The sequence below is a fragment of the Paroedura picta genome, chromosome 11 (genome assembly GCF_049243985.1).
Source record: "Paroedura picta isolate Pp20150507F chromosome 11, Ppicta_v3.0, whole genome shotgun sequence".
Classification (NCBI taxonomy): domain Eukaryota; kingdom Metazoa; phylum Chordata; class Lepidosauria; order Squamata; family Gekkonidae; genus Paroedura; species Paroedura picta.
Genome location: NC_135379.1, coordinates 45,608,541 through 45,633,745, shown reverse-complemented (window position 1 = coordinate 45,633,745; position 25,205 = coordinate 45,608,541). Strand labels below are relative to the sequence as shown.

Sequence of the window (25,205 nt, the reverse complement as noted above, 5' to 3'; positions counted from 1 at the left end):
TAGATCATTCTTAGCAGTGCAAGACTGTAGTCCACCCATCTCATTTATCTCCGTGTCGGATTGCACACCTTTACTCTCACTAGTCAACTCATCCTTCACAAAGGTCGTGATGTGAACTGGCCTCCAAGGAAACACAGTGCAGGACTGCTTAGCAAAACGGGAAATAGCCTAAGAGAGACAAGCTACTGAGCCCCCTCAACTGTCATTATACTCGCAGGGGTAGTCAAACTGCAGACCTCCAGCTGTCCATGGACTACAATTCCCATGAGCCCCTGCCAGCATTTGCTGGCAGGGGCTCATGGGAATTGTAGTCCATGGACATGGTCTATCAAGCTGTTCTGACAAGCAGCATCTTTCCAGAGTCTCAAGCAGAGGTCTTTTACATCAGGGGTAGTCAGCCTGTGGTCCTCCAGATGTTCATGGACTACAATTCCCATGAGCCCCTGCCAGCGTTTGTTTTACATCACCTCCTCCCTGATCCTTTTAACAGGAGATGATTTGGATATAATGCGGGGCCCCTTGCATGCAAAGCCAAGGCACTAGACACGGAGTCAGAGTCCTATTCAAATGCATTCAAGCCTAGGAGAACCCCTACAGTGCAGTTGGGGAGCCTACCACTCCATTAACCTTGATATGTTGCCTTAGTTACGCATGACCAGAGGAAAACACAAGTGAAGGCTCTATTGTTCCTTGGAATACTTGTGCAGAAGAGAGAAGGGCTCTGAGTAAGCTCCTCTGCCCTTTACTGTTATGACACATTCTAGTATTACGGCACAATCTCCAAGTCCCATCCCAGCTTTCCTGCTTAGACGCAGGTTTCCTATTGCACCAGGCCAGCCTCTTTCACCCACTTTTCCAGTCCATCCCTGTTTTTACTCCACTGCCTGAACACTCTGGTATCCACAGGTCCCTGTCCCTTAGTATTTCTAGATTGAAAGCATTCTTTAAGTTCTGAGCCTGCCCCAAAAATCTACTGGTGTGTTGGACTTGTATGACATTTTCATACCAAGCCATTTGACATCATCTTTTCCCCCACTAAACAACTGTATTACAAATATCCCAAGAAATGTGTTTCCTAACACACATGTACTGTCCATAGATTTGCTATGACAAATCTAGACAGCATCCTAAAAAGCAGAGACATCACCCTGCCAACAAAACTGCGTCTAGTCAAGGCTATGGTCTTCCCAGTTGCAATGTATAGCTGTGAAAGTTGGACCATAAGGAAGGTCGAACGTCAAAGAACTGAGGCTTTTGAACTCTGGTGCTGGAGAAGACTCTTGGACTGCAAGGCGAACAAATCGGTCAGTCCTAGAGGAGATCAGGCCTGACTGCTCCTTAGAAGGCCAGATCCTGAAGATGAAACTCAAATACAAATGAGGCCACCTCATGAGAAGGAAGGACTCCCTGGAGAAGAGCCTAATGCGATCGAGGGCAAAAGAAGAAGGGGACGACAGAGAATGAGGTGGCTGGATGGAGTCACTGAAGCAGTAGGTGCAAGCTTAAATGGACTCCAGGGAATGGTAGAGAACAGGAAGGCCTGGAGGATCATTGTCCATGGGGTCACGATGGGTCGGACATGACTTCACAACTAACAACAACAAGCACACAGGACGTTTAAGAACCCCAAGCTCCACCAAATGGTGTCAGAGTCTTCAGAGCCACAAGCACAGTACTGTACAGATGTCAACACTCTACTTAAACCTAAAAAGTCTACTTTCCTATACTGGCATGTTCAAAATTATGCTTTCCAGACAGAAAATCACACATGCTGAGGACTTGCAAGACCCAGTTCTGAGCACAGAATGCCCTCAGCTCCTCAAGGACACCTCTAAACGGTAGCCATGCAATTAGAAGCAAGCGAGCAATTCATGGATGTGAAGGCAGGTGGTTAAGACCACTCTGGGAAAATCAAGAGCTATATGACCATTATGCAGACAGGTGGTTTTGCCACGGCAAGGGCTGTCATTTGAAAGCAAACAGCCAAGAATGGGGTCTCCAGAGAACAGAAGCTAGATGGGTGCCGCTACAACCCCGAGAAATCTGTATATAGAATTCATTATATTCCTAACATATGATCGTGTACTCACAGCACAGATTTGCTTCAAAGTGAAATAGTCTGAATTTAGCCACCTGTTCATGCTTCTCAAAGAGATGCATCACCCACTTAATTTAACAATACACTGATACAGTACTTGCAGATGGGCAATTTGCATTGTCTGAGGGGGCTGGGATTGGACCTTGAAAAACCCATACAAAACCATGCCAGTTTTACAGGCCATGCCCACAACAAAGTGTCCTGAATTACATAGCAACAGCAAAAAAAAATTACACCTGGTTTGGACATTTTAAACACAGCCTGTACTCCTGATGATTGCATGCCATCTGTTAAGGAGTAGCTCACTCCTTCTACCTCCTACACAGGTGCTAGACTGACAGGGCTCTGAATGTGCAGCTGACCTCAGTGGCCAATCTCCAAACCCACCAAATGCTCACAAGAGGCCAGAAGCCATTTTGCTATGTGGCCAGCATGGGAGTGTTCAAAGCCTTTAAGGATCAGCCCAAATCCCAACAAAATTCTTGACCACCACCAACGGGTAAGGGGAACCATTCAAATTAACACCCCCACACATAAATAAGCTTATAATTCAAGGGAAGTACAAACTAAATAGAATGACAGATAATTATCTCCAGGGATCTACTTCCTGAAGCTTCTCTGTATTTCATCCTTCCGAATCTCTATTTCCTGCTTGAAGAAGGGGAAGAGCTTGACCCACCCATTACCTCTTTTGCTAGATCTATTAGCATCTGAATGAAGGTGAGCTTAAGCACATCTGGAAAGCAATTGAACTGACTCCCCTTTTCCCTGTTGCTGGGGAGGGGGGGAACTGTTCCAACTCAAAGTGAAGGTTTTGCTTGTATCAAACCTCCAAAGGAAAAAGGCATTTATTCCCACTGCAGAAGCATGATGCCCCCTACTCTCAACTCAGGAAACCATGGTCAAGAAGGCCAATAAGAGGGCCAGAAGAATAACCAGGTATGAAGAGATCACATTGGGCAGTACAGGAGTTATAAGTATTATTATTTATTATTATTATATTTTGATTTATTTCCCGCCTCTTCCAGAAGGCTAGAGGCGGGTGACAATGATCTTAACCCTATTAGAACCCATTAAAACCCCCATTAAAATATTAATACCAACATGGTGGCAAAGAGAAAATACCCCATCCCTCCCCATACTAATATCAGAGATAATGGAGGAGTGCAATGTACACTTCCTAACTCCCGGGGGGGGGGTGATGTCCCGAGTTCGCTGAGTTCACTGTCCCGAGTTTGTATGTAACCATTGAGTCATGGCCTAAATTCTTCCTGTTTTCTTATTGGTGTGACACTATAATTTGCAAGCTCAGAAAGTGAATTTATTTTTTTGTGCATGCTAGGGCTGCTGAAGCGAGTCTTTGAAAATCTGTCTGTTACGTTTGGTGCATCTGCATGAATTCTGTCCAGAATCCATCTCCCTCTACCAACCATCTCCCTCTAACATCATCCCAAGGAAGGCAGTAAAGATGAGAGGACTCTATTACAACTGGTACATCAAAGGAATCCTAGAAACACCACCATCACTCACAGAACACTAATTCAGTGACATGGATCAAATGAATCTAGACCAGGGGTAGTCAACCTATGGTCCTCCAGATGTTCATGGACTACAATTCCCATGAGCCCCTGCCAGCATTCCCTGGCAGGAGCTCATGGGAATTGTAGTCCATGGATATCTGGAGGACCACAGGCTGACTACCACTGATGAAGAAGAGTTAGTTCTTACATGCCACTTATCTCTACCTGAAGGAGTCTCATAGGGGCTTACAGTCACCTTCCCTTTCCTCTCCCCACAACAGGCAGACACCCTGTGAAGTAGGTGAGCATCTGGAGGACCACAGGTTGACTACCCCTGATCTAGACAATGCCTCTTCATTGCACCCACTCAACATATCTTCATTAGCACCACTAAACACATGGCTGTCCCATTCATGGATGGTTGAGGTACCAAGAAAAACAAGGTACACCCATTGCCTTCTTCACACCAGCCAGGTCCAATCTGCCCTCCAAGACACTGCTGCAGGGGCTCAGCTGCAGAGGCCGGCTGGCAGCAGGACAGGTCCAGAAGGTGGTGCCTATCAATGAGCAAGCCGAGGCCACTTCTCATGGCCTCAACTGGGGTTGCTTGGGCAATCAGCTCATCCTAAGCTAAAATATCCATCACTTCACAGTAGGAAGGTTGGGAAACAACTCAAGGTTGGAGGAATGCAACCGTCTTGTGTTGTTTCTCCTGGATTCCTAGAGGCCGTGACAACCACCCATGAATCCAACTGTCCCTTTTCCACCAGCCTCCTTTTTATGGTCCCCGAAGCACCACCAGCCCAGTCTCAGAGCTACTTAGTCAAACACTAACTATGTGGTTGAGTTGAAATGATTCTATGCTGAGAGAAGAAGCTATGCTGAGAGAAGGAAACTGTTACCATCAGGGTATCTGCACCCCTGTTTTTAGAAGCCCGGAGCAGGACAGACGTTTGCAGAACAAAAGAGCGTGGCACATGGCAGGCAGCGATGCGTCAGGATCGAGGGAGGAACAGCCAGATACTGACCCTTGGTGCGAGAACAGAGGGGTTATAAATACTTTGCCGTCCCTATTTTCATCCGTGATACGTCGGCAAGGATGCATCATAACACTCAGCCTTGGGCTGCTGGGGGATAAGCACCAGCTACCAGCAGTGAAATAAACAAAGACAGGTCCAGGCGGCTTCCGCACAGGTGTTTTCCGCCAGGTGGAAAGCAGCATCCCCTCTTTGGAGGGCATTTGCACAGAGGCAGTCCAAGCACACAATATGTGGGGCTGTTATGACCATCTTTGTAATCACGACACTTTTCAGAACATTGCCCAGTCTGGAAAGCCCAGACAAGCCTGATCCCATCAGCTCTCAGGTCAGCACTGAGAAGGGCAACTTCCAAGGAATACCAGGGCCATGACGCTGAGGGAAAGCAATGGCAAAGCCTCCTCCAAACGTCTCTTGCCTGCCAGCCAGACCATCATAGGATCTCCTGGATACATTACACACATGCCGTCTGATAAATAAATAAGTAATGAATCAATAATCCAGGACATTTGGTTGTTCTGCTACCGGTAGGCTACAAGCCCCCGAGAACGGACCTACCATGAATTGCTTGGGAGGCTGATGCAGGAAAACTGGCAGTGTGGCACCAGGAGTTTTATTATGGATCAGGAGAGACCAGGAACATGTTCATGACCCATGTAACAGATGTCTACATAACTGGGGAAAGTGACCTGTGATTTTACCATGTCACAGAATAAGCAGACCTATAAAAATGGCTGCTCTTCATTCCCTATCTTCTAGAGCAGTGGTTCTCAACCTAGGGGTCGGGACCCCTTTGGGGGTCAAATGACCCTTTCACAGGGGTCACAGCAGGGCAAGCAGCTTGGCTGGGGGAGCACCACAGACTTGTGGGGTAGATCGAGATAGACTGTTTGTCTGTCTGGAGCAGCGGAAAAGAGCGAGATGGGCATGGTGGGACAAGAGGCAGAGCTAAACTGAGAAACTCCGGGAGGGGGGACCAATTTATATACAATCATGAATTGAGGATCTTCACGCCATTGGTCAGTTTTGTGTGAAAGAACTCTTGCATAATTTTATGATTTGGGGTCACCACAACATGAGGAAGTGTATTAAAGGGTTGCGGCATTAGGAAGGTTGAGAATAGGATTGTGCGCAGCGGCGGCCAAATCAGGCCACTGCAGCCAGAGCCTCACCACGGGGGGGGGGGGAGGGGGGAGGGAGGGAGTGTGCAAGGCCGCGGTGAGGTGCTGGCTGTGGTGGCCGGGGGCAGCCAGGAGCGGCCAATTCGGACATCGCCGCGCACAACCCTAGATGAGAACCACTGTTCTACAGACAGCCTCTGAGTGAAGCCAACAGTATCTAGATTCAGAGTCTCCTTGTGTCCTTGTCTGCCTGGTCTTTCATCAGAAGGTATATTGGACAGCCCCAGGCCCTAAACTGCAGGAATTCCCCATGTGTTTTCTTCAGACATATTGGAAATATTAAGCTTTTCTCTTCTCCTTTACCTGCAGGCACGGCTACTGTTGATCAAGTCCATGGTCTTAAATATACTGATCCTGAACCAAATATAAAACTGCAGTTCAGGGGTGCCAGGCTTACATTAACTGTCAGAGAATTCAGTCCTGGATATGGAGAGGCCGGTCCCCAGGTCGGACCTGGGTATCCCCCCAGATGTACAGCTCATCTCCAGGCAATAAAGAAAAGTTCCCCTGGGGGGAAAGGCTGCTTTTGAATGTGGACTCACATCATTATCCTCCACTGAGGTCCCATATCTCACCCCCCTCCTGGCTCAACCCCCAAAGTCTCCAGGGATTTCCCAATCCAGAGCGGGTTATAGCAGAGCTGGCTACAGCATATGCAAATCATCTGAAGCATCCTTATTGAGTGCCAGCATCATGAAGCGGCTACAAGCAGCAGCCTCTAATCTGAAGAACCCGATTCCACACTTCTCCACATGCAGCCAGAGGACTAGTCATGGTTCATTTAGAGCTGTTCTTGCAGAGCAGTTCTGTCAGAGCACTCTCGGCCCCACCTACCTCTGGGCTGCATCCCCCAAACTTTATAACTCCCTCCCAAGGAGATTCACATTATTGACAATTACTGTAGGTTTTCCTACTACTAGTCAAGCACATTTTCATTCCAGAAAGCAAAGATGTGAAAAGCTGAATCTGGGGTTTTAATCTGATGCTCATCTTCAGTTTTGGTTTTTCATATGCAGTCGCATCATATATTTTATTGTAACAAATAATATGAACGTCTAGAAACTTTCAAAAAAAAATCTGACAAGGACGTTTTCCAACTAAAAGAGTGAGGAAAAGCTTCCACCAAAGAGGATCATCACCATTTTTACATGCAGTGTTTTGTCTTCAAACAATCACTGCATATCCCAACTAGTCTGATGAAGTTTTCTTCATCCTATTTTGTTCCCTGCTCTAGGCTGAAGCTAATTACAAAAGGACAAGCATTTTTCTCAGCAGACTTCTGAAGTAACATGTTCAATTGGGAGTGCAGAATAGAGGGGGGGGGGGAATAGAGACAAAGGTTCGGACTAGCCTAATTACATAACCACCCCCACTATAACGGTAAATATTTTATTTATACACCTCATTTATACAGAGCAGACTGGGAAGAGACAAAGGCAAATATTTGCCACTGCCACCATGAAAAGATGCCAAATAACATGAGACACACAAGATTTGTGATAAGGCAGGCAAGTAGACAAAAAAACACGAGGCTCTGTTTTTATATAGGACTATGGCAGCAAGATTGCCATATGCTCAAAAACGGGAAGGTTTGACATTACACACAAGAGAGGCTTGGTTGGTGAAGATGACGGAATTTGCAGAGATGGATAAACTTGCTTCTTTGATTAGAGAAAAGACAATATCTATTACTAACTGGAAACCCTTTGTAGACTTTTTGCACGAAAAGGGGAAAAATGAATGGATGCTTCGTGGGTTTGATGCCTAAGAAAAGAAGATTAGGGAATAGAAGAAGAGCTTTTTTCTCTTTTATGATTGCAAAGTAAGTAATGAGATTGTAACTTTACAAAATTTGTCACAGAGTAATTGGAGGTCTTCTTTATATTTCTGTACTCTTCTTTTTTTAGTATTACATTTTTTAAAAACTTTTAATAAAAATTGCTCCCAAAAAAGAGGTTTGTGATAAGGAAGAATCCCAGATGTCTTCTGTGTGAACGATCTGTGAGGATCCATTTTTATAGATCTCTTGATGTATTACATTTCATTAAAAAAAACTGTCACGTGACATTATAGGGAAGCAACCTCTCTTTAAAGAAAGTTGTGGGAAGAATCCATTTTAATCCAGAAACGAAAATGTGCAGGAGCCCCCTTCTGCACTGCGGTGTCTGAAGCATTTTTCTCCCAGCTTGGCTGACCTCTGGCATCAGAACTTGGCTGGGAGCAAAATGCTTGAAGCAACAAAGCATAGCAAAAAGGGTTTAACTCCCCCTGCCTGCACATTTTGCTCATACCTAACCTCCCCAGACCCCGTTTTAAACATCTTCCTCTCACAGGAATAGGCTGCTTACAGTAGGTTAACTGATATTGACCATTTTCAATTTTCCATCCAAGGGACCAACCTCTGAAGCAGTAGCCAAGCCAGAGGAGCCCCTCTGCTTGTTCTCAGGGGGCTTCGCTCTTCCCCCTCATCAGCTTCTTGGTCAGCAGACCAGTATCTTCACAGGTAGACAACCCAGGTTTGGGGTAGTTTGACCCAGAAAGCCTGCCCTCTACCAGTCCTTCCGTACAGGCTTCCATCTGCACAGCACATGAGGATATTAATGGAAATGAAGACACTTCTTCCTATCTGCTTGAATTTGGCAGGAAGGATCCCTTAGCTGATCAGTACAATCCCTAGAAAGTTTGTCCCACTTGGCTGGAAAAAACACTCAAGCTAGAAATGCATTTGGCTACTGAAACAAGTGAAAATGCAGATTAGGCTAAAGAAATGGATGCAAACCGCATGCCTGTGTGCATTCCTGCTAGTCTCTCAGTCTGCCTCCCCACACACAAACTCATATGGAATCAGAGTCCAATAGCACCTTTAAGACCAACGAAGATTTATTCAAGGCATGAGCTTCTGAGTGCAAGCACTCGAAAGCTCACACCCTGAATAAATCTTTGTTGGTCTTAAAGGTGCTACTGGACTCTGATTTTATTGTGCTACCTCAGACCAACACGGCTACTCATTTGAATCTAAACTCATATGGAGATACTGACATCAGCATATGCTAACAGAGAAATTGAAAAGATGACTGGGAAAATGTACAGTAAGCACTTTGCATACTCTTAAAAGGAGAACCATTAGATGACTGTGTGCATTACAGTAGATGTTATTGTTTGTGGTTTTGATTAATATTGGGCTGTTGAAGAGCAGATATCACCAAACAGTATAAAAATATCTTCCTTAAATAAAGTATGAAACCTTGGGGCATGATTCAGCCAAACTTAAGCACTTTAAGGCTGCAGTCCTGTGTGTGTAAACTCAGCAGTAAGCACCATGGAAATCAGAGGGACTGACTTTGGAGTAAACATAGATGGAAAGCTATACACACCACTTATTTTGATACAATTACGCATCAGCTGAACTGTTTTTCCTGCAAAAATATGTCCTATTTGGGTCCTTTGATCAGAAGCTCTGCAATGGAGACGAAAACCATGCAATTATTCCAAACAGACATATTTTTAAAAACATATTTAAACTCGATCTATCTGAATCTCTTTACGAATAATATTTGAACACCACAACGCATCGAAACTACTTAGCCTTCTCAGTGCGCATCTTGTATTTATGGCATACTTCCTACACAACTCAAAAGCAGTGAAGCCCATGCCATTTCAACAAGCTGTTCCAGCAGCACGCGGTCTCAATTTCGGGCAGGTGACCAAGCAGGTTTAGATTAAGCAGCAATTTGAACCACAACAGACCACCACGTGCAAGACAGCAAAAACGAGTAACGCAGAGTCATTTTCCGGCATTCCAATGGTCCACCCCGTGTGCAGTTCTCACATTATTCACCCCGATCCCAGAAGAACAATGACAATGACCCGGTGCTCCATTAATCAGCACCTGAGGCATACAAATAGTGATCATGTGTTCTTAAATATATTAGCCACTTCGATTACAAAGGAAAATAAAGTCAGGGGGGAGCAGTTTGTTTTGTTAAGATATACCGGGAATTGCCCAGTGGAGCTCAATCAGATGTGAAATTTCAAAGGCACAGCTTGCCTGGGTTACCTGGGGAGCCAAACCTTTGCACAGCAAATCTGACAAAAGGGAAAGGGGAAAGTAGCACCTGTGGCTTGGAAGCAGAGCCCTCCCCCCTTCCTTTCTCTACCTAGGAATATAATCAGAGTTGCACAAACTGATCTTGGCTCTTTTGACAGAGCTAGGGCTTCATCAGAGGCATGGGTGTGGGATCGGTTTCCAGAGCCCAGCTGCATTCTTAAGAACAGGGGGAAAGGGCAAGGGCTTCTCCAAACATGTGCAGAAAGTCTCTGGCTAACAACATATCACTAGGCACTTTCACCACCTGGGGATGGTAAACCCTCAAAAGGCACAGTCGGCTTAGAAGAAGAGCTGGGGTTTTTTGTAACTTCCCTACCTGAAGGAGACTCAAAGTGGCTTACAATCACCTTCCCTTCCTCTCCCCACAAAAGACACCCTTTGAGTTAGGCGGGGCTGAGAGAGCTCTGAGAGAAGTGTACCTGACCCAAGGTCACCCAGCAGGCCTCATGAGTCTCAAAGGGGATTCCAACTGCCTTCCCTGCCTCTCCCCACAACTGCAGCCACCCTGTGAGGGAGGTGTGGCCGAGAGAGCTCTGAGAGAACTGTCACTGGCCGAAGGTCCCCCAGCTGGCTGCACGTGGAGGAGGAGAAGCGGGGAGTCAAACCCAGAGGCTGCCACTCTTCCCCACCCAGCAAGCCGCCTCTGACAGGCTTCTTCTAAAAGTGCCATTTAGGACAGAAGCAAAGGGGCGCGTCTACAATTCGGGGCTTCTCTTTCCATCTCTCACATCCCAAAGGCCATTTCGGGAAAGTCCCCCGCCCCGGCGCCTTATTTTGGAACCTCGCCGGCTAGGAAGGCGCAGACAGGCGCTCCTGTTCCCGGGCTGGCCGGGAGGAAAGTTGGAGAGATGGCACCCTAAGCCAAAAACGCCCCTCAAAGAGCGAGAGAGCGAGAGGCAGGCAGGTAACCCCCAAGCCCTGCCGGCCTCCGCGGTGCCAAGAGCACCTTCTGCCCAGTGGCCCGGGCCGTCCCGTCCGCCCTGCCGCGGCGCTCACCGATGGTGAAGCTGTAGCCGTCGATGCTGAAAGTGGCGCTCCGGCATTTCTTGAAGCCTTCTTTGCGGCTGCTCGCCTCCGTCATGCTGGCCCTGCCGGGGAGCGGCCAGCCCGGGGCGGCGTGGCTCGCTCGCTCGCTCTCGCCCCTTCCCCGTGCGGGACACGAGCTTCTCCCAGCCGCGCTCCCTCCGGCAGGCAGCGCCGCCAGCCGCCGCCTGAGCCCAGAGAGGCGCCACAAGCCCAGCCCCCTGGAGGGCCGGCCCAGCCCAGCCCAGCCCAGCCCAAGCGGAGCCCGCCCGCCCTGGCGAAGGCGGAACAGCACTGGGGGAGCCGCCGCCTCCACCGTCGCCGCGCTCCGCTAACCAACTAAGCAGCCAGGGCTGCAGCAAAGCAGGTTGGAAGGGATTTTTAAAAAGCAAGAAAGAAAAGAACCGAAGTTGGCCTGGGATTGGTTTGACAGCTAGTGGCTGACCCCAGAATAAAGGTAAAGGTAAAGGTATCCCCCGTGCAAGCACCGAGTCATGTCTGACCCTTGGGGTGACGCCCTCCAGCGTTTTCATGGCAGACTCAATACGGGGTGGTTTGCCAGTGACTTCCCCAGACCCAAGAATAAAAGCAGAATAAAGCAGAGCTGTCCCTTTATCCCTGGCTTGTCACTACGGGAAGAAGTCCCGAAGCAGCTTACACACATCTTTCCTCCCCTCTCGACAGACACCCTGGGCGGAGAGAGCTCAGCTGGAACTGCTCTGCGAGAACAGCTCTTAAGAGAACTGGGACTGGCCCATGGTCACCCAGCTGGCAGCATGTGGGAGAGTGGGGGATCACACCCACGACACCCAAGAGAAAGCAACCCTAAGAGGTACGCCTTCCTCATCTTCGCTCCACTTCCATGCTGGTCTTTCCCCCTGTGAATGAATGGGATTTGCTGAAGTCGGCAGAAATCACAGCATGAAGCGCAAGGCATTGTCCTGCCCCTACACTGCGCCGCTCCCACTAAGAGCTGCACACAGAATACATTTTCCATCTGGGTAGCACAGAGGGGGAAAAAATCAGCTTTCAGTGCAACCTTGACTGGTCCAAGAGTTCTAGATTTGGAGACTACAGACAGGCACAGTTGCTCCCACACACACCTGGGTCACCCATACACCAGAGGGATTCTTTGTTTAAATGAAATGGAGAGGGGAAGAGGGGTGTTTTCACAGGATGCTGTGCCCTCCCTTGATGTGACCGGGCAGGTCTCATCTGCGACGCTCATGAACCGTCACAACTCATCCAAAGGTCTTATGGCTTTCATCCCCTGCTTGGTGCCAGTTTGGTGTAGTGGTTAGGAGTGCTGACTTCTAATCTGGTATCCGGGTTCGATTCTTCACTCCCCCACATGCAGCCAGCTGGGTGACCTTGGGCTCGCTAGGTGCTGATAAAGCTGTTCTGACTGAGCAGTGATATCAGAGGATTGTAAACCGCTTTGAGACTCCTTCGGGTAGAGAAAAGTGGCATATAAGAACCAACTCTTCTTCTTCTTCTTCATTAAGATCTGCTCCTCCCTTTGTGCTGGTTGCCTCCTGGAAGATCTCAGGGAGGCCTTGAAAGGGCGCCTTCCACTTAGCTCTGCTTTCTTGGATGACCCAAAAAACTTGGAAGGGTGTCACTGGCTTTGGTGTCAAAATTAGCCCTTTCCACTGAACTGCTGCCAATATTTCATACTCATTTCCCACGGGCTCAGAAATGTTTTGTTCACAACATGAATGGCATACAGACTTGGATAAAACAGGTTTTAAGCAAAAACACAACTTAAAAAAGTCATCCCCTACTGATCTTTCATCCCCATGCAGCAATCTAAACAACAAGGCCTTCTGTGACCATCAAAAGATGCTCAGTCATGAACTCTACCCAGGGCCGGATTTTCCTATAGGCTATCTAGGCTTCAGCCTAGGGCCTCAAGATCAAGAGGGGCATATATTCCACATTTTTTATAAGGGTTAGTACCAATCACAACATGTTTCATTTAACATGTTTCATTTAACATTCGCTGGCTGGGGCTCATGAGAATTGTAGTCCATGGACATCTGGAGGGCCACAGTTTTGCCCCTGTCTTAGATGGTTCACAAAGCCCAATCTGCTCCTCCTGACATTCTTTCCACACATACATATTCAGACTCAGAAGACCTTTATTGGCATCCAAAAAAGAAAAAAGAAAAAAAATCATCCATAAAAGGTTGGTGGTTCGGCAACCTCCTAGCCAACTGTAGAAACTTGGCAACTGAGTCAGTTACTAGAGAGTTTGTTTCCTAGTAAGAAAATGCTCTCAGCCTCGTCATCAAATCCGTGTCATTTAGAAAGGAGTGGGTTGATGAGCAGCCCACGAATAAGGATGTAGAGGGGATCACAGAAAAACACTTGTAAGATGGTTTCAACACAGCCAAAATTACAGGAACGTGTTCTTTCAGAATAAGCCATGACACACCTGCAGAAAAGAGCAATTGGATGGTAAAAGGGAGTCAAGAAGCTGGTGCAGAGGACTCCTCCATAAATTCCCCCCCCCTGCCTTGATGTTCCTCCCTACAGGACCCTCCCAGTGCTCAGTTGCATTTTGTGTCTCCCCACCTTGTTTTGTCTGCAACCCTTGGTCTGAGCCTTGATGCCTTTACTCTGCTCTGGTTTGGCCCCACTTGGAGTATTGTGTTCCGTTTTGGGCACCCCAGTTGAAGAAGGATGTTGACAAACTGGAACATGTCCAGAGGAGGGCAACAAAGATGGTGAGGGGTTTGGAGACCAAAACGTATGAAAAACGGTTGGGGGAGCTTGGTCTGTTTAGCCTAGAGAGGAGACGACTGAGAGGGGATCTGATAGCCATCTTCAAATTTAAAAGGGTGCCATATGGAGGATGGAGCAGAATTGTTTCCCTTGCCCCAGAGGGAGAGACCAGAATGAATGGGATGAAATTAATTCAAAAGAAATTCCATCTAAACATCCGGAAGAAGTTCCTGACAGTTAGAGCGCTTTCTCAATGGAACAGGCTTCCTCGGGAGGTGGTGGGTTCTCCATCTTTGGAAATTTTTAAACAGAGGCTAAATAGACATCTGACGGAGAGGCTGATTCTGTGAAAGCAAAGGGGTGGCAGGTTACAGTAGATGAGCGATAGGGTTGTGAGTGTCCTGCATAGTGGAGGGGGTTGGACTAGATGACCCATGAGGTCCCTTCCAACTCTATGATTCTATGCCGGCAAGGTCATAAGTCTGGTCTGTCCTTTCTTGTCACCTGGCTCTGATGTCATGCCATGGCCATCCAGCTCAGGGGGTCCCAGTTGTGGAAAGGTTGAAGACCACTGCTTTAAACAATTGCCCCTTAATCGGCCCACTTGAAATAACTTCAGGAGCAGTGGGTGTCCCCCAGGTGATAAATCCCTTCCAAAGGAGACTAAGAACAGTGTTTATTTTGAAACAGTCACATTTTCCATCTCCCTCAGAAATCACTTTTTCTGGGTCACCCACCTAAACACTGAATTTCCTGCTTTATATTAGAGGAGCAGTCACGGCACTCACCCTTATCGGAATGTGCAGTGCACAGATTATTCTAAATCTGATCTGCTGGCTGCTGTTCTCATCTAGTGTGTTTTTTTAACCAAATCCCGACAGTTCCCTTCTCCAGCAGAGTCAGCTCCTATCCTTCTGCACTAAGTCCATTTTGCTTGCTTCAGCAGCCTTAGTATCTTGTTTAGAACACGTTTCTTTATACTGCGCCCTTAACAGCTAGGTAATGTGTGCCTCCTGCTGTTAAATGCCCCAAAGCTGCCCTTATCATCCAACCAAATGCTGTCTGCCAATGGTAGGCTAATCCTGCCTGCACTGAGATTGCAAACAATAAATTAATGCAAGATATTATTATGAGGCTTACAAACACTACACAAATGCCAGGTTACAGTCTCACAAGAACATGGGTGTTACGTGGCATCAGTGATCTCTCTTGTCTACAGCCCATATCCGCACTGCAGGGAGTTTGTGCTGCAGTCTCAGCTTTGGAAGGGATGAAACACATTAAAATGTGTACTCATAAGGTTGCCAGCCTCCAGGGGGTACCTTTTGACAAACAAAATCAGTTCCCCTGGATAAAATGGCCACTTTGAAGAAGAAGAGTTAGTTCTTAGATGCCGCTTTTCTCTACCAGAAGGAGTCTCAAAGTGGCTTACAGTCACCTTCCCTTTCCTCTCCCCACAGCACACACCCTGGGAGGGAGGGGAGGCTGAGAAAGCCCTGATATTACTGAAGAAGAAGAAGAGTTGGTTCTTATATGCCGCTTTTCTCTACCCGAAGGAGTCTCAAAGCAGCTTACATTCGCCTTCCCTTTCCTCTCCCCACAACAGACACCCTGTGAGGGAGGGAAAGCTGAGAGAGCCCTGATATTACTGCTTGGTCAGAACAGCTTTCTCAACACCAAAGTGAGCCCAAGGTCACCCAGCTGGCTGCATGTGGGGGAGCGCAGAATCGAACCCAGCTCGCCAGATTAGAAGTCCGCAATCCTAACCACTACACCAAACTGGTGGATTCTATGACATCAGATCCCATTTAAGTCTGTCCTCTCTCCAAACCTCACCCTTCTCAGGCTCCACTCCAAACATCTCCAGGTATTTCCGAACCCAGAGCTGGCAAGCCTATTTGCCTGGATTTTCTATTCTATGCACACTGATGTTGCATAGAATCACATCCTGCTACTTCTTTTGTGTCTGATCCCTTCTTTTTCAAATAAACATACTCATGCTCAACCATGTAAATAGTGCTCCAAGATGGTACCATTTGGAGCAATGGCCACAGATTCATAAATCCTTTGGCCATCACATTTTCCCTATAAGAAGAAAAATTAATTTCACACAGACTTTCCATACTGTGCAAGCCATATGTTTCCACCTCCCCCTGTTATGGGCTGGAGCATGGCTCAAAGGTAGAGCATATGCTTGGAATGCAGAAAGCCGCAGGTTCAATCCCTAGCATTAGCATCTGGTTAAAAAGAAGCTGGCAGTAGACGATAGGAAAGCCGTCCACTCCGTACCTTGGAGAGCGACTGCCAGGCTGAGGAGACAATACTGACTTTGATGGGCAGAGGGTCTGATTCAGGATGAGGCAGCTTCATGAGTTCACCTCACAGAAGAGCATATCATAAAACAGGTTTTCCCCTCATAGAAGATCCCTTGCAAAAGCAATTAACTGAATACATTGCAATTTCTGCTCCGAACAGGGATGGGCACCAACTCGCTCACAAAGTAAAGTTCAGGATGAACTTTGGGCAGTTCGTGGTTTGCAAACATGGCAGGTCAACTGGCCCAAACTTTCCACGAACTTTCAAGATGCTTGTGGTGGTTCATGAATGGATCTGTTTCCAGACAGTATCCACTCGATCAAAATGTTTACCAAACTTCAAAGCAACGTTTCCATAGCAATGTTAAAGGAGCAGGTTCCTTGTGTGTTTCATGTGTGCAGCTTGCACTTTTGAACCTGAACCTGGCATTTCTCCCACAAGCACTTTCCTGGGGGCATCTTTATGGAGACAGAACTTGGACCGCATGTGGAGGAGAATCAGGGGGAGGTCTTCTGCAAGGGTAATGTCTCTAGCTTTCTAGTTGCACCTCCTGAACCTGTGTCTTTCATTTCCCCAGAAAGCACATTCCTGGGGCCACCTTCTTTGGGAGGCTGTAACTCAGACCCTATAAATTCCCACCAAACTTGGAGGGCAGGTATAGGAGAGTCAGCCAGAGATCTCCTGTGAATCTGATGTATCCATCAAGGGGTGTATGTATTCTACCATATCACAAAACTCATGCTTAGCACCTAAAAGTTCATGACGGTTTGTGGTTCACAAACTGGGCGCTCCACAAACCACTAACCAAATTGTATTTTCCTGGTGCGTGCCTATCCCTGAACATGCTGCATGTGTGTATGTGGAATGCATCCTATGATAAAATGTAGCATTTATCTGTGTCAGTGTGAAGTGCTGTTTTATTCTAGTAAACGCTCTCTCAACCAGGGTTTCATGAAGTTTCTTGACAGTTCTGGAAGGGTTTTCTGAATGGGTGGGAGTTAATTATATATATAATTTGTTAAGCATCGACATGCCCGGATGGGCATGTCCACAGCTATGCTTCCCAGCCACATTCTGCATGATCACACCACTTCTGGGGTCTCTCGAAACCTGAAGAATGGTCAGAAAGGCTTCTTCTAGCAAGAACCCCAATCTTTAAAACATTACTTCTTGGGAGCACACCAATGGACTTAACAGTCAGATGTTTCCAGTGACCAGCATTTGAATGTATGCTGTCCCCGTCAACATGCAAAGCTGCATGGATTTGGAGTATGAGGAATCTGCCAGTGATCAAGATTCCACTGTGAAATGACATCTGTTTCAAATATGTCTTCTAGGAACACCCTGCAGGAGACACAATGGAAGACCATTCAAAAGGCAATATGGAGAAACCTGTCCTCCACCCTTCTGAACCTACATGATCAAAAACAACACATGTATCGTGAGGACCGTTCATGCCAATTTGGATAGGGAAAACATGACCACCAAGGCGGCTAGTTCTTATATAATAAAATCAGAGTCCGGTAGCTCCTTTAAGACCAACAAAGATTTATTCAAGGCATGAGCTTTCTAGTGCTTGCACTCGAAAGCTCACGCCTTGAATAAATCTTTGTTGGTCTTAAAGGGGCTACCGGACTCTGATTTTATTGTGCTACTTCAGAGCAACACGGCTACCCATTTGAATCAGTTCTTACATAAGTTAAGACAGAAACTCAATCATTGTGCCACTGAACATAGACAATGAGATGACTTTGATTCAGCATGCATGTCGGGCAGTAGGAGCTCATCACATTTTAAAATATATTTAGGAAGCGTTTGAGCAGTCTTTCCAAGCGGCAACATTTCCGGGGGGGGGGGATGAATTTTATAATCCAAACTTGAATGTGTTCCACAGTATTATGCATTCCAAGATGTACTGAAACATGAATAGATTGTGAAACCAGGAACGGAAAATGCAGCAGAGATGCACTGCGATTTCTAATAATTTTTTTAGAGCTCTAATGTGATTATCCTGTTCATATTGGCTACGGCAACAGTGATCTGCATGCTTGAGAGATTTTTATTAAGGGGGTTCCCCCCTCCCTAGAAACACACCATCTGGATGTTAGGATGACTTCATCAGGAAAATTCGTTCTGCTTCAGTAATATTCGTTCCTCGGAATAGCCAAAAGGCAATATGGTATTTTTTTTTAATGCTCAGCAGTTTTGCTTTCTTTTTACTTACAACAAAGCTGACCATTTCCTTCCATGCCAAACACTCACTAAGCATCCCATAAAGCCCAGGAATATGACCGCTGCTTTTGCCATAGTCGATTTTCCACACAACTGAGTCACTTGTTTCATTTAGGACAGCGGGTGGGTGGAGACACGACAGGGAACCATTCTGCTACCCCCAACCCCAAAAGGGTCAAGTTAAACTCAGACCCATAAAGTCGCCATAGACTGACTCACGCCATTAGCCCATGAAGGTCAGTACCATCTACCAAGATTGGCAGCGGCTCTCCAAGGTCTCAGTCAGAGGTCTGTCGCATCACCGACCATCTGAGTCTTTCTTGACTGGAGATGCCACACCAGTGACCTTCTGCATGCCAAGCAGATGCTCCATCTCTGAGCCACAATGAGTGGACCCAGATGTATTCAATGCAAAGCATTTCATTCTCATCCTTGAACTCGTTCACAATGACTGGAATAAACCAGGAGCTAAATTAGACACCGTGAATATACCAAATGAACACAAACTCTCGTCTCATGCCTATGTTGCAGGGCATCAGATCTGGACCAGATCAGAGCTCAGCTCAGCAGACACTCCTTGGCTGTGCTCCGGGAAACTAACCAGCCTGCTTCTAAAATGCGAGCAACGTTTACGTGAGCTACACACCTCTCCCGATGCTCCCTGCAGGATAGTCTTCCTATGCTATAAATCATGCGCACTACAGATCTCGCACCGTCTAACCCAGAGATTCTAAATCAGGGACAAGCCAAGGCTCACAAACTGCACGCCTGCCTTTCGCTTTTAAAATGCAGCTTGTGGAGAAATGACACTCTGAAACACTTTGGAGCTTGAATTACCGCGAACAACACAGTGCCCAGGCTAGCAGTGGGAGAGCAGGTGGCTGCCAGACACAGAGCTGGCTAGGCCAGGATTTCACAGAATCACAGAATCAAAGAGTTGGAAGGGGCCACACAGGCCATCTGAACTTTTAAAGATTATGGGATGCACCTCAGAGGGGACTGTAAACTGGGATTAGTTTACGGTTCAGAGACCAGACTCCACCTTCCCCTTTGAAACAATTTTTTTTTTAATTTTTAAATTAAGGTTTAATCGCCCATAAGCAATACATCTAAAAGTTCAAGATTTAAAAAAAAACAGAAGTTTGCCAAATCAACAAAAAAAATTTGGCATCAGCTGCTCAAAAACAAACTAGTTCTTACAATATCAGAAAGGGGGGGGAGGCAGCCAATAGCTAACTGTGTAAACTTGCAAAGGACAGTTCAGTATTATTCCAACTTGAGGGGAAAGGAAAATTAGAGGCCTTTCTTTTTCATGTTCACTGAAGAGTGACAATTTTCCCTCTACAAGAGCCTTTCAAATCTGATCACCTGACTCTAGAGACAAGCTGAAATTGCTCCCCCTTACCCACGCAATAGGAGCTATATTATATTTTGCCACCTACGCGCTGTACCCTATTTTGGCGCTCTGATACCAGTGTGAAGCTACTGAATTTTCTTCTTGTATCTCATCTGGAGTGAGGAGGGAAAGCTGCCTTTGCATCATGCTGACTAGGTTTCTGGGCTGCCAGCAGACGTTTCTCTTAATGGATGCAATACGCCAACCAGTGTGTCCAACTTATGTGAAATCAATGGGTTGTCAATGAAGAAGAAGAGTTGGTTCTTATGTGCCATTCTCAAAGTGGCTTCCAATCGCCTTCCCTTTCCTCTCCCCATAACATGCACCCTTTGAGGTAGGTGAGGCTGAGAGAGCCCTGAGATTACTGCTTAGTCAGAACAGCTTTGCCAGTGCTGTGGCAAGCCCAAAATCACCCATCTGGCTGCACATGGGAGAGTGGGGAATCAAAACTGGCTTGCCACTACACCAACCTGGCTCTCTACACCAAGGTACTCTTTGGGGGCTTGTATTCTGGCCCCTCCTTGCTGCGGTCTCTGTTATATCAAATAAGGCACTGAGTGTCAACATATGGTGAATGTCTCTGCAAAAAGCCAGGAGCTGATTTTCCTGGCAAGTAATGCAATAACTTCCATTCCCTTCTAGATCTCTGTGTTCCAAAATCTCTGTCCTTTCCTCCGCTGTCACACCTTTTCTTAGGCTACCGTCACACTAAAAGCACTAGAATTTGCACTTCGAGAAAAATCAATATTTAAAAAAAAAACCAAAAACTCTCCTGAGCTGCAGTAGAACCAAACATTTTCTTCCTGCAGGTACAGGAATTCTCAAATGAGTTGTTCCTATATTTGTCTGACCTCTACATTTTGGTTTCCTCATTAGAAGCATTGGACAATGGGCAGGATGTGACCCAAGGTGCTTCTGACAGTGGAAGACAATTAAATAAATAGCAGCCCCTCTTGAAAAGAGAGCATTCGGTCCACATCAGATGTCCATATAGGCAGAAGGTTTAGCAAGCAGCTGCACATCAAAGCAGGACCTGTTTGATTGTCAGGATTGTGTCTGGGTTGTACAAGGCAGACATGCACACTTCTCTCCTCCCCAGCAGGTACTGGTGAATATGGACTGTCCCCCCAATTGTTGCCCAAGCCAAGACAATTTCCTTTCTGCCATTCCCATTAGATGCCTTTGACCATAAATGCAGCTCTGGCTTGGTTTCCATGAGTTTATGGCTCTTTTGGCTTTTACCTACAATCCTGGTTCCTGTTCCTTGGCCTTGAAGGTGGGGTTAGCGTATTAGAGGCAACCTTTGCATGTCAAACCTCTTGTGACGCAGAGTGGTAAGGCAGCAGACATGCAGTCTGAAAGCTCTGCCCATGAGGCTGGGAGTTCAATCCTAGCAGCCGGCTCAAGGTTGATTCAGCCTTCCATCCTTCCGAGGTCAGTAAAATGAGTACCCAGCTTGCTGGGGGGTAAACGGTAATGACTGGGGAAGGCACTGGTAAACCACCCCGTATTGAGTCTGCCATGAAAACGATAGAGGGCGTCACCCCAAGGGTCAGACATGACCCGGTGCTTGCACAGGGGATACCTTTACCTTTACCTTGCATGTCAAGCAGCAGGGTGGATTTCCATCCCGGAAGCTAAGTCAGGGATTTCATTGCTTTTAAAGGACATGCCCAAGATCCTGACAAAATAGGAAACAGAGAATCTGCAGGGACATGCATTTATTTGGTACATTTCTATATTGCCATGCTTCCACCTTCACAAAGAAATATATTATTATTATTATTATTATTATTATTATTATTATTATTATTATTATTATTGAATTTATTGTTCGCCAATCTTGGCAAAGCCGACTCATGGCGGGTTACAGATAAAATGGTAAATAGAATCCCCTAAAAATCCCCTAAAATCAGTAGTTAAAAATACAATCTACCAGAGAAACATGGTGGCAACCACTTACCCCCGCTGGGGACCAGGAGAACAGCTGACCACCAGAGATGGAATGTGTTGGAGTACTCCTCCTTTTGGGTGGGGCATAGATGTTCTCTTTGCCCTGGCCTCAACCATAATAGAACTGGTGGAAAAGTTCCATTTTGCAGGCCCTGAAAAAAGCTGGAAGCTCCCACAGGGCCTTCAGCTCCTCCTCTAAAATAAATACATCTAATAAATCAGCATTGTTCTCATTTATCTTCAGTTTATCTTCACAACAGTCCTGTGTGGTGGGATGTTCTGAGAGAATGACGGCCTCAAAGACATCCATCCAGCTTATTGAAGTGCAGGAATTCGAACTTGGCTCTCTCAGATCCTTTCAGCTCTGACACTCCACTATAACACTCTAGCTCTTGTAGAAGTCTGCAATAGGAATTTCCCCCCCCCCCCCCAAAAGTAATAATCTCTCACATATACAGGCAGAAATCTTTTGGGAATATTTAAAATATTTATTCACAATGGGATTTTTTTTTAAGCTACCATAGAAACCTGAACTCATATTAGCATACAGCACAATTGATAAAAGAGCTAATTTAGGAATATCTTCAACACTCTGGCTAGGCTCGGAAAACTTTAGAGGTTTTTGTAACTGCAGCCCTACAGTTCATGACAATTCCTCAGCTTAAAAAAAAAAAGTTTGCCATGTGGAATGAGTGGAGTTTTTGCTTGTTTTTAGAGAAACACCACCACAAACTACCCCAGAGTTAACTGTACATGTCTTTGGATATGAAGCAAGATTCAGAAATACTGTTTAGCAAATAAGCTGTGAGGTCACTTTTCTTCCTAGATGGTGCTCCAAGGCTTGGAGTCACTTGATGTTTCTAAAACAACACCAATTTGAAAAAAACAAAACTAAACTTCAAACAAAACGAAACTTCATCCGTAGTGTGATGCAGCGGTAAAAGAGGCGAATGCCATTTTGGGCTGTATCAACAGGGGCATCACATCAAAATCATAAGATGTCATAGTCCCATTGTATGCGGCACTGGTCAGACCACACCTGGAGTACTGTGTGCAGTTCTGGAGGCCTCACTTCAAGAAGGACGTAGATAAAATTGAAAGGGTACAGAGGAGAGCGACGAAGATGATCTGGGGCCAAGGGACCAAGCCCTATGAAGATAGGTTGAGGGACTTGGGAATGTTCAGCCTGGAGAAAAGGAGGTTGAGAGGGGACATGATAGCCCTCTAAGTATTTGAAAGGTTGTCACTTGGAGGAGGGCAGGATGCTGTTTCCGTTGGCTGCAAAGGAGAGGACACGCAGTAATGGGTTTAAACTACAAGTACAACGATATAGGCTAGATATCAGGGGGGGAAATTTCACAGTCAGAGTAGTTCAGCAGTAGAAAAGGCTGCCTAAGGAGGTGGTGAGCTCCCCCTCACTGGCAGCCTTCAAGCAAAGGTTGGATACACATTTTTCTTGGATGCTTAGGATGCTTTGGGCTGATCCTGCATAGAGCAGGGGGTTGGACTACATGGCCTGCATGGCCCCTTCCAACTCTATGGTTCTATGATTCTATGATTCTATGATTCTACAACGATATAGGCTAGATATCAGGAAAAAATATTTCACAGTCAGAGTAGTTCAGAAGTGGAATAGGCTGTCTAAGGAGGTGGTGAGCTCCCCCTCACTAGCAGTCTTCAAACAAAGGTTGGATACACACTTTTCTTGGATGCTTTAGGATGCTTTGTGCTGATCCTGCATTGAACAGGGTGTTGGACTAGATGCCTGTGCGGCCCCTTCCAACTTTATGATTCTATGATTCTATTATTCTTTTTTTAGCAGCTTCCCGAAAATAAAATCATTTTTGAATCACTCCAACTGTACTCGTTCCTGATAAAATCTTAGGTGTTGTGATTCATTTTCAAGGAGTATACAATGCAACACTCAGCAAAAAGAGATCCTGGAAGGAAACCCTATTTAAAATATATATGTACAATACACTATCACCTGCAATCTGATCCTTTTAACTGGAAGCGCTTTGGATTGAACCCAGGGCCTTTGGCATGCTAAGTAGAGGTTTCTCCCCTGAGCCCCAGCCAAGGAAAGAGGCAGGAATGGTGTTCACATGCCCTGCCCATTGCCACCACCCACTCCTGCCTGTTTACCTCTAGCACCTCAACAAAGAACCAGAAACATCCCAACTCTAGGACTCAGGACAGCTACCCACAACTCGGAAAAGACAATAAAATCAGAGTCAGTAGCACCTTTAAGACCAACAAAGATCTATTCAAGGTGTGAGCTTTCGAGTGCAAGCACAGAATAAATCTTTGTTGGTCTTAAAGGTGCAACTGGACTCTGATTTTATTGTGCTACTTCAGACCAACATGGCTACTCATTTGAAACTATCCTTAGGGAATCTATCCTTGGGCCTTTCCAAGGGCTGGAAAGAGGCTGGAGACATGAAGATTTTGCACACACCATTTTGAATGTGGAGCTAAGCTCCAGCCCAGTCCTTATACTGGCTGAGGACAAAACATCAGAATTAATGTCTGTAGCCATCTTGCCATTTCCCTAGTGAGGCTGCTTAAAGGAGATTTTTTGAAAAATGCAGTTGAAGAAGTCACAAGATGTGGCACAGCTGCTCCCAAACATAGCAGGGGCCTCCTGCTGTCCACATTGGAAAAATCCTCGGGTGGAATCCGCCTGGAAGCCCTATACCCAATGGAAAGTGGGAATGTGATAAAAATGAAAGTCCAGGCCTTGCTGTTGAGCCTGACGTTATTGGCCACGAAAGAGCATAACAGCGAGGAGTCAAAAATTCACCCCAAATATTGATTGCAGAAGATGATATCATCCCTGCACTCTGCCTAGACCAGGGGTAGTCAAACTGCAGCCCTCCAGATGTCCATGGACTACAATTCCCAGGAGCCCCTGCCAGTATTTGCTGGCAGGGGCTCCTGGGAATTGTAGTCCATGGACATCTGGAGGGCCGCAGTTTGACTACCCCTGGCCTAGACCCTAGAAGCTACAACGATAGTCCAAACACCCCCTTTCCTGTCTTCCCCCAAACACTTTTGCTTGCAATCTTCTGAAATCGAGACTGAGAAACCAAAACAAAAAAAAATCCCCAAACTCCATTCTCCTAATTGTGTTATTTGTTATTAAGTGCACTCCACATGAAATAGCATAGTCAGTTCCTCATGCTCCCAATGTTGCTTCGTTGCCAAGCCAACTCATTCGTTTTCCTGAATCTTCTGAAATGAAGAGAGCTAAGAGGATGTTGGGTTTGTGTGTGTGCGTGTGTGTGTTTTTTAATCAAGCTAGAAAGCAGTAGCTGCACAGGAGAAAATGGAGAGGAGAAAGAGCAAGCAGGCCACAACGCCACCATCTTTGAATCTAGGTCACGATGTTCAGTCCCAAAACGTTGATGGCTGAGGAAAGGGAAACTAGAGATCTTTTCAGTTATCAGCTTGTATAAACAAAGGTTGATTTCAGAGAAGCAAGGCGCTGACTTCCAAGGACTGGAGTACCTCTTCTTTTTTTTTTCTTGAAATGGGAACGCCGGTGCGTTTGGGAGTTGTTTACATACTTTAGAAGAATAGATTCCAATGAGTTAGATAAAGACTTTAGAAGA

The 25,205-nt window shown here is 46.2% G+C and overlaps 1 protein-coding gene across 4 annotated transcripts in view; it reads right to left on the bottom strand.

Moving 5' to 3' along the window:
* Window positions 1-25,205, bottom strand: part of PDE1C (phosphodiesterase 1C) — a 292,459-nt gene that overhangs the window by 225,216 nt on the left and 42,038 nt on the right. Inside the window, exon 1 of one of the 4 annotated variants that reach the window (XM_077302608.1) lies at window positions 10,941-11,169. The exons of the other annotated variants lie outside the window; for them this stretch is intronic. Coding sequence (XP_077158723.1) covers window positions 10,941-11,025 — 85 coding nt within the window. The 5' untranslated portion in view covers window positions 11,026-11,169. Of the gene's footprint in view, window positions 1-10,940; window positions 11,170-25,205 lie in introns of those variants that run through there. 4 annotated transcript variants of the gene reach the window in all.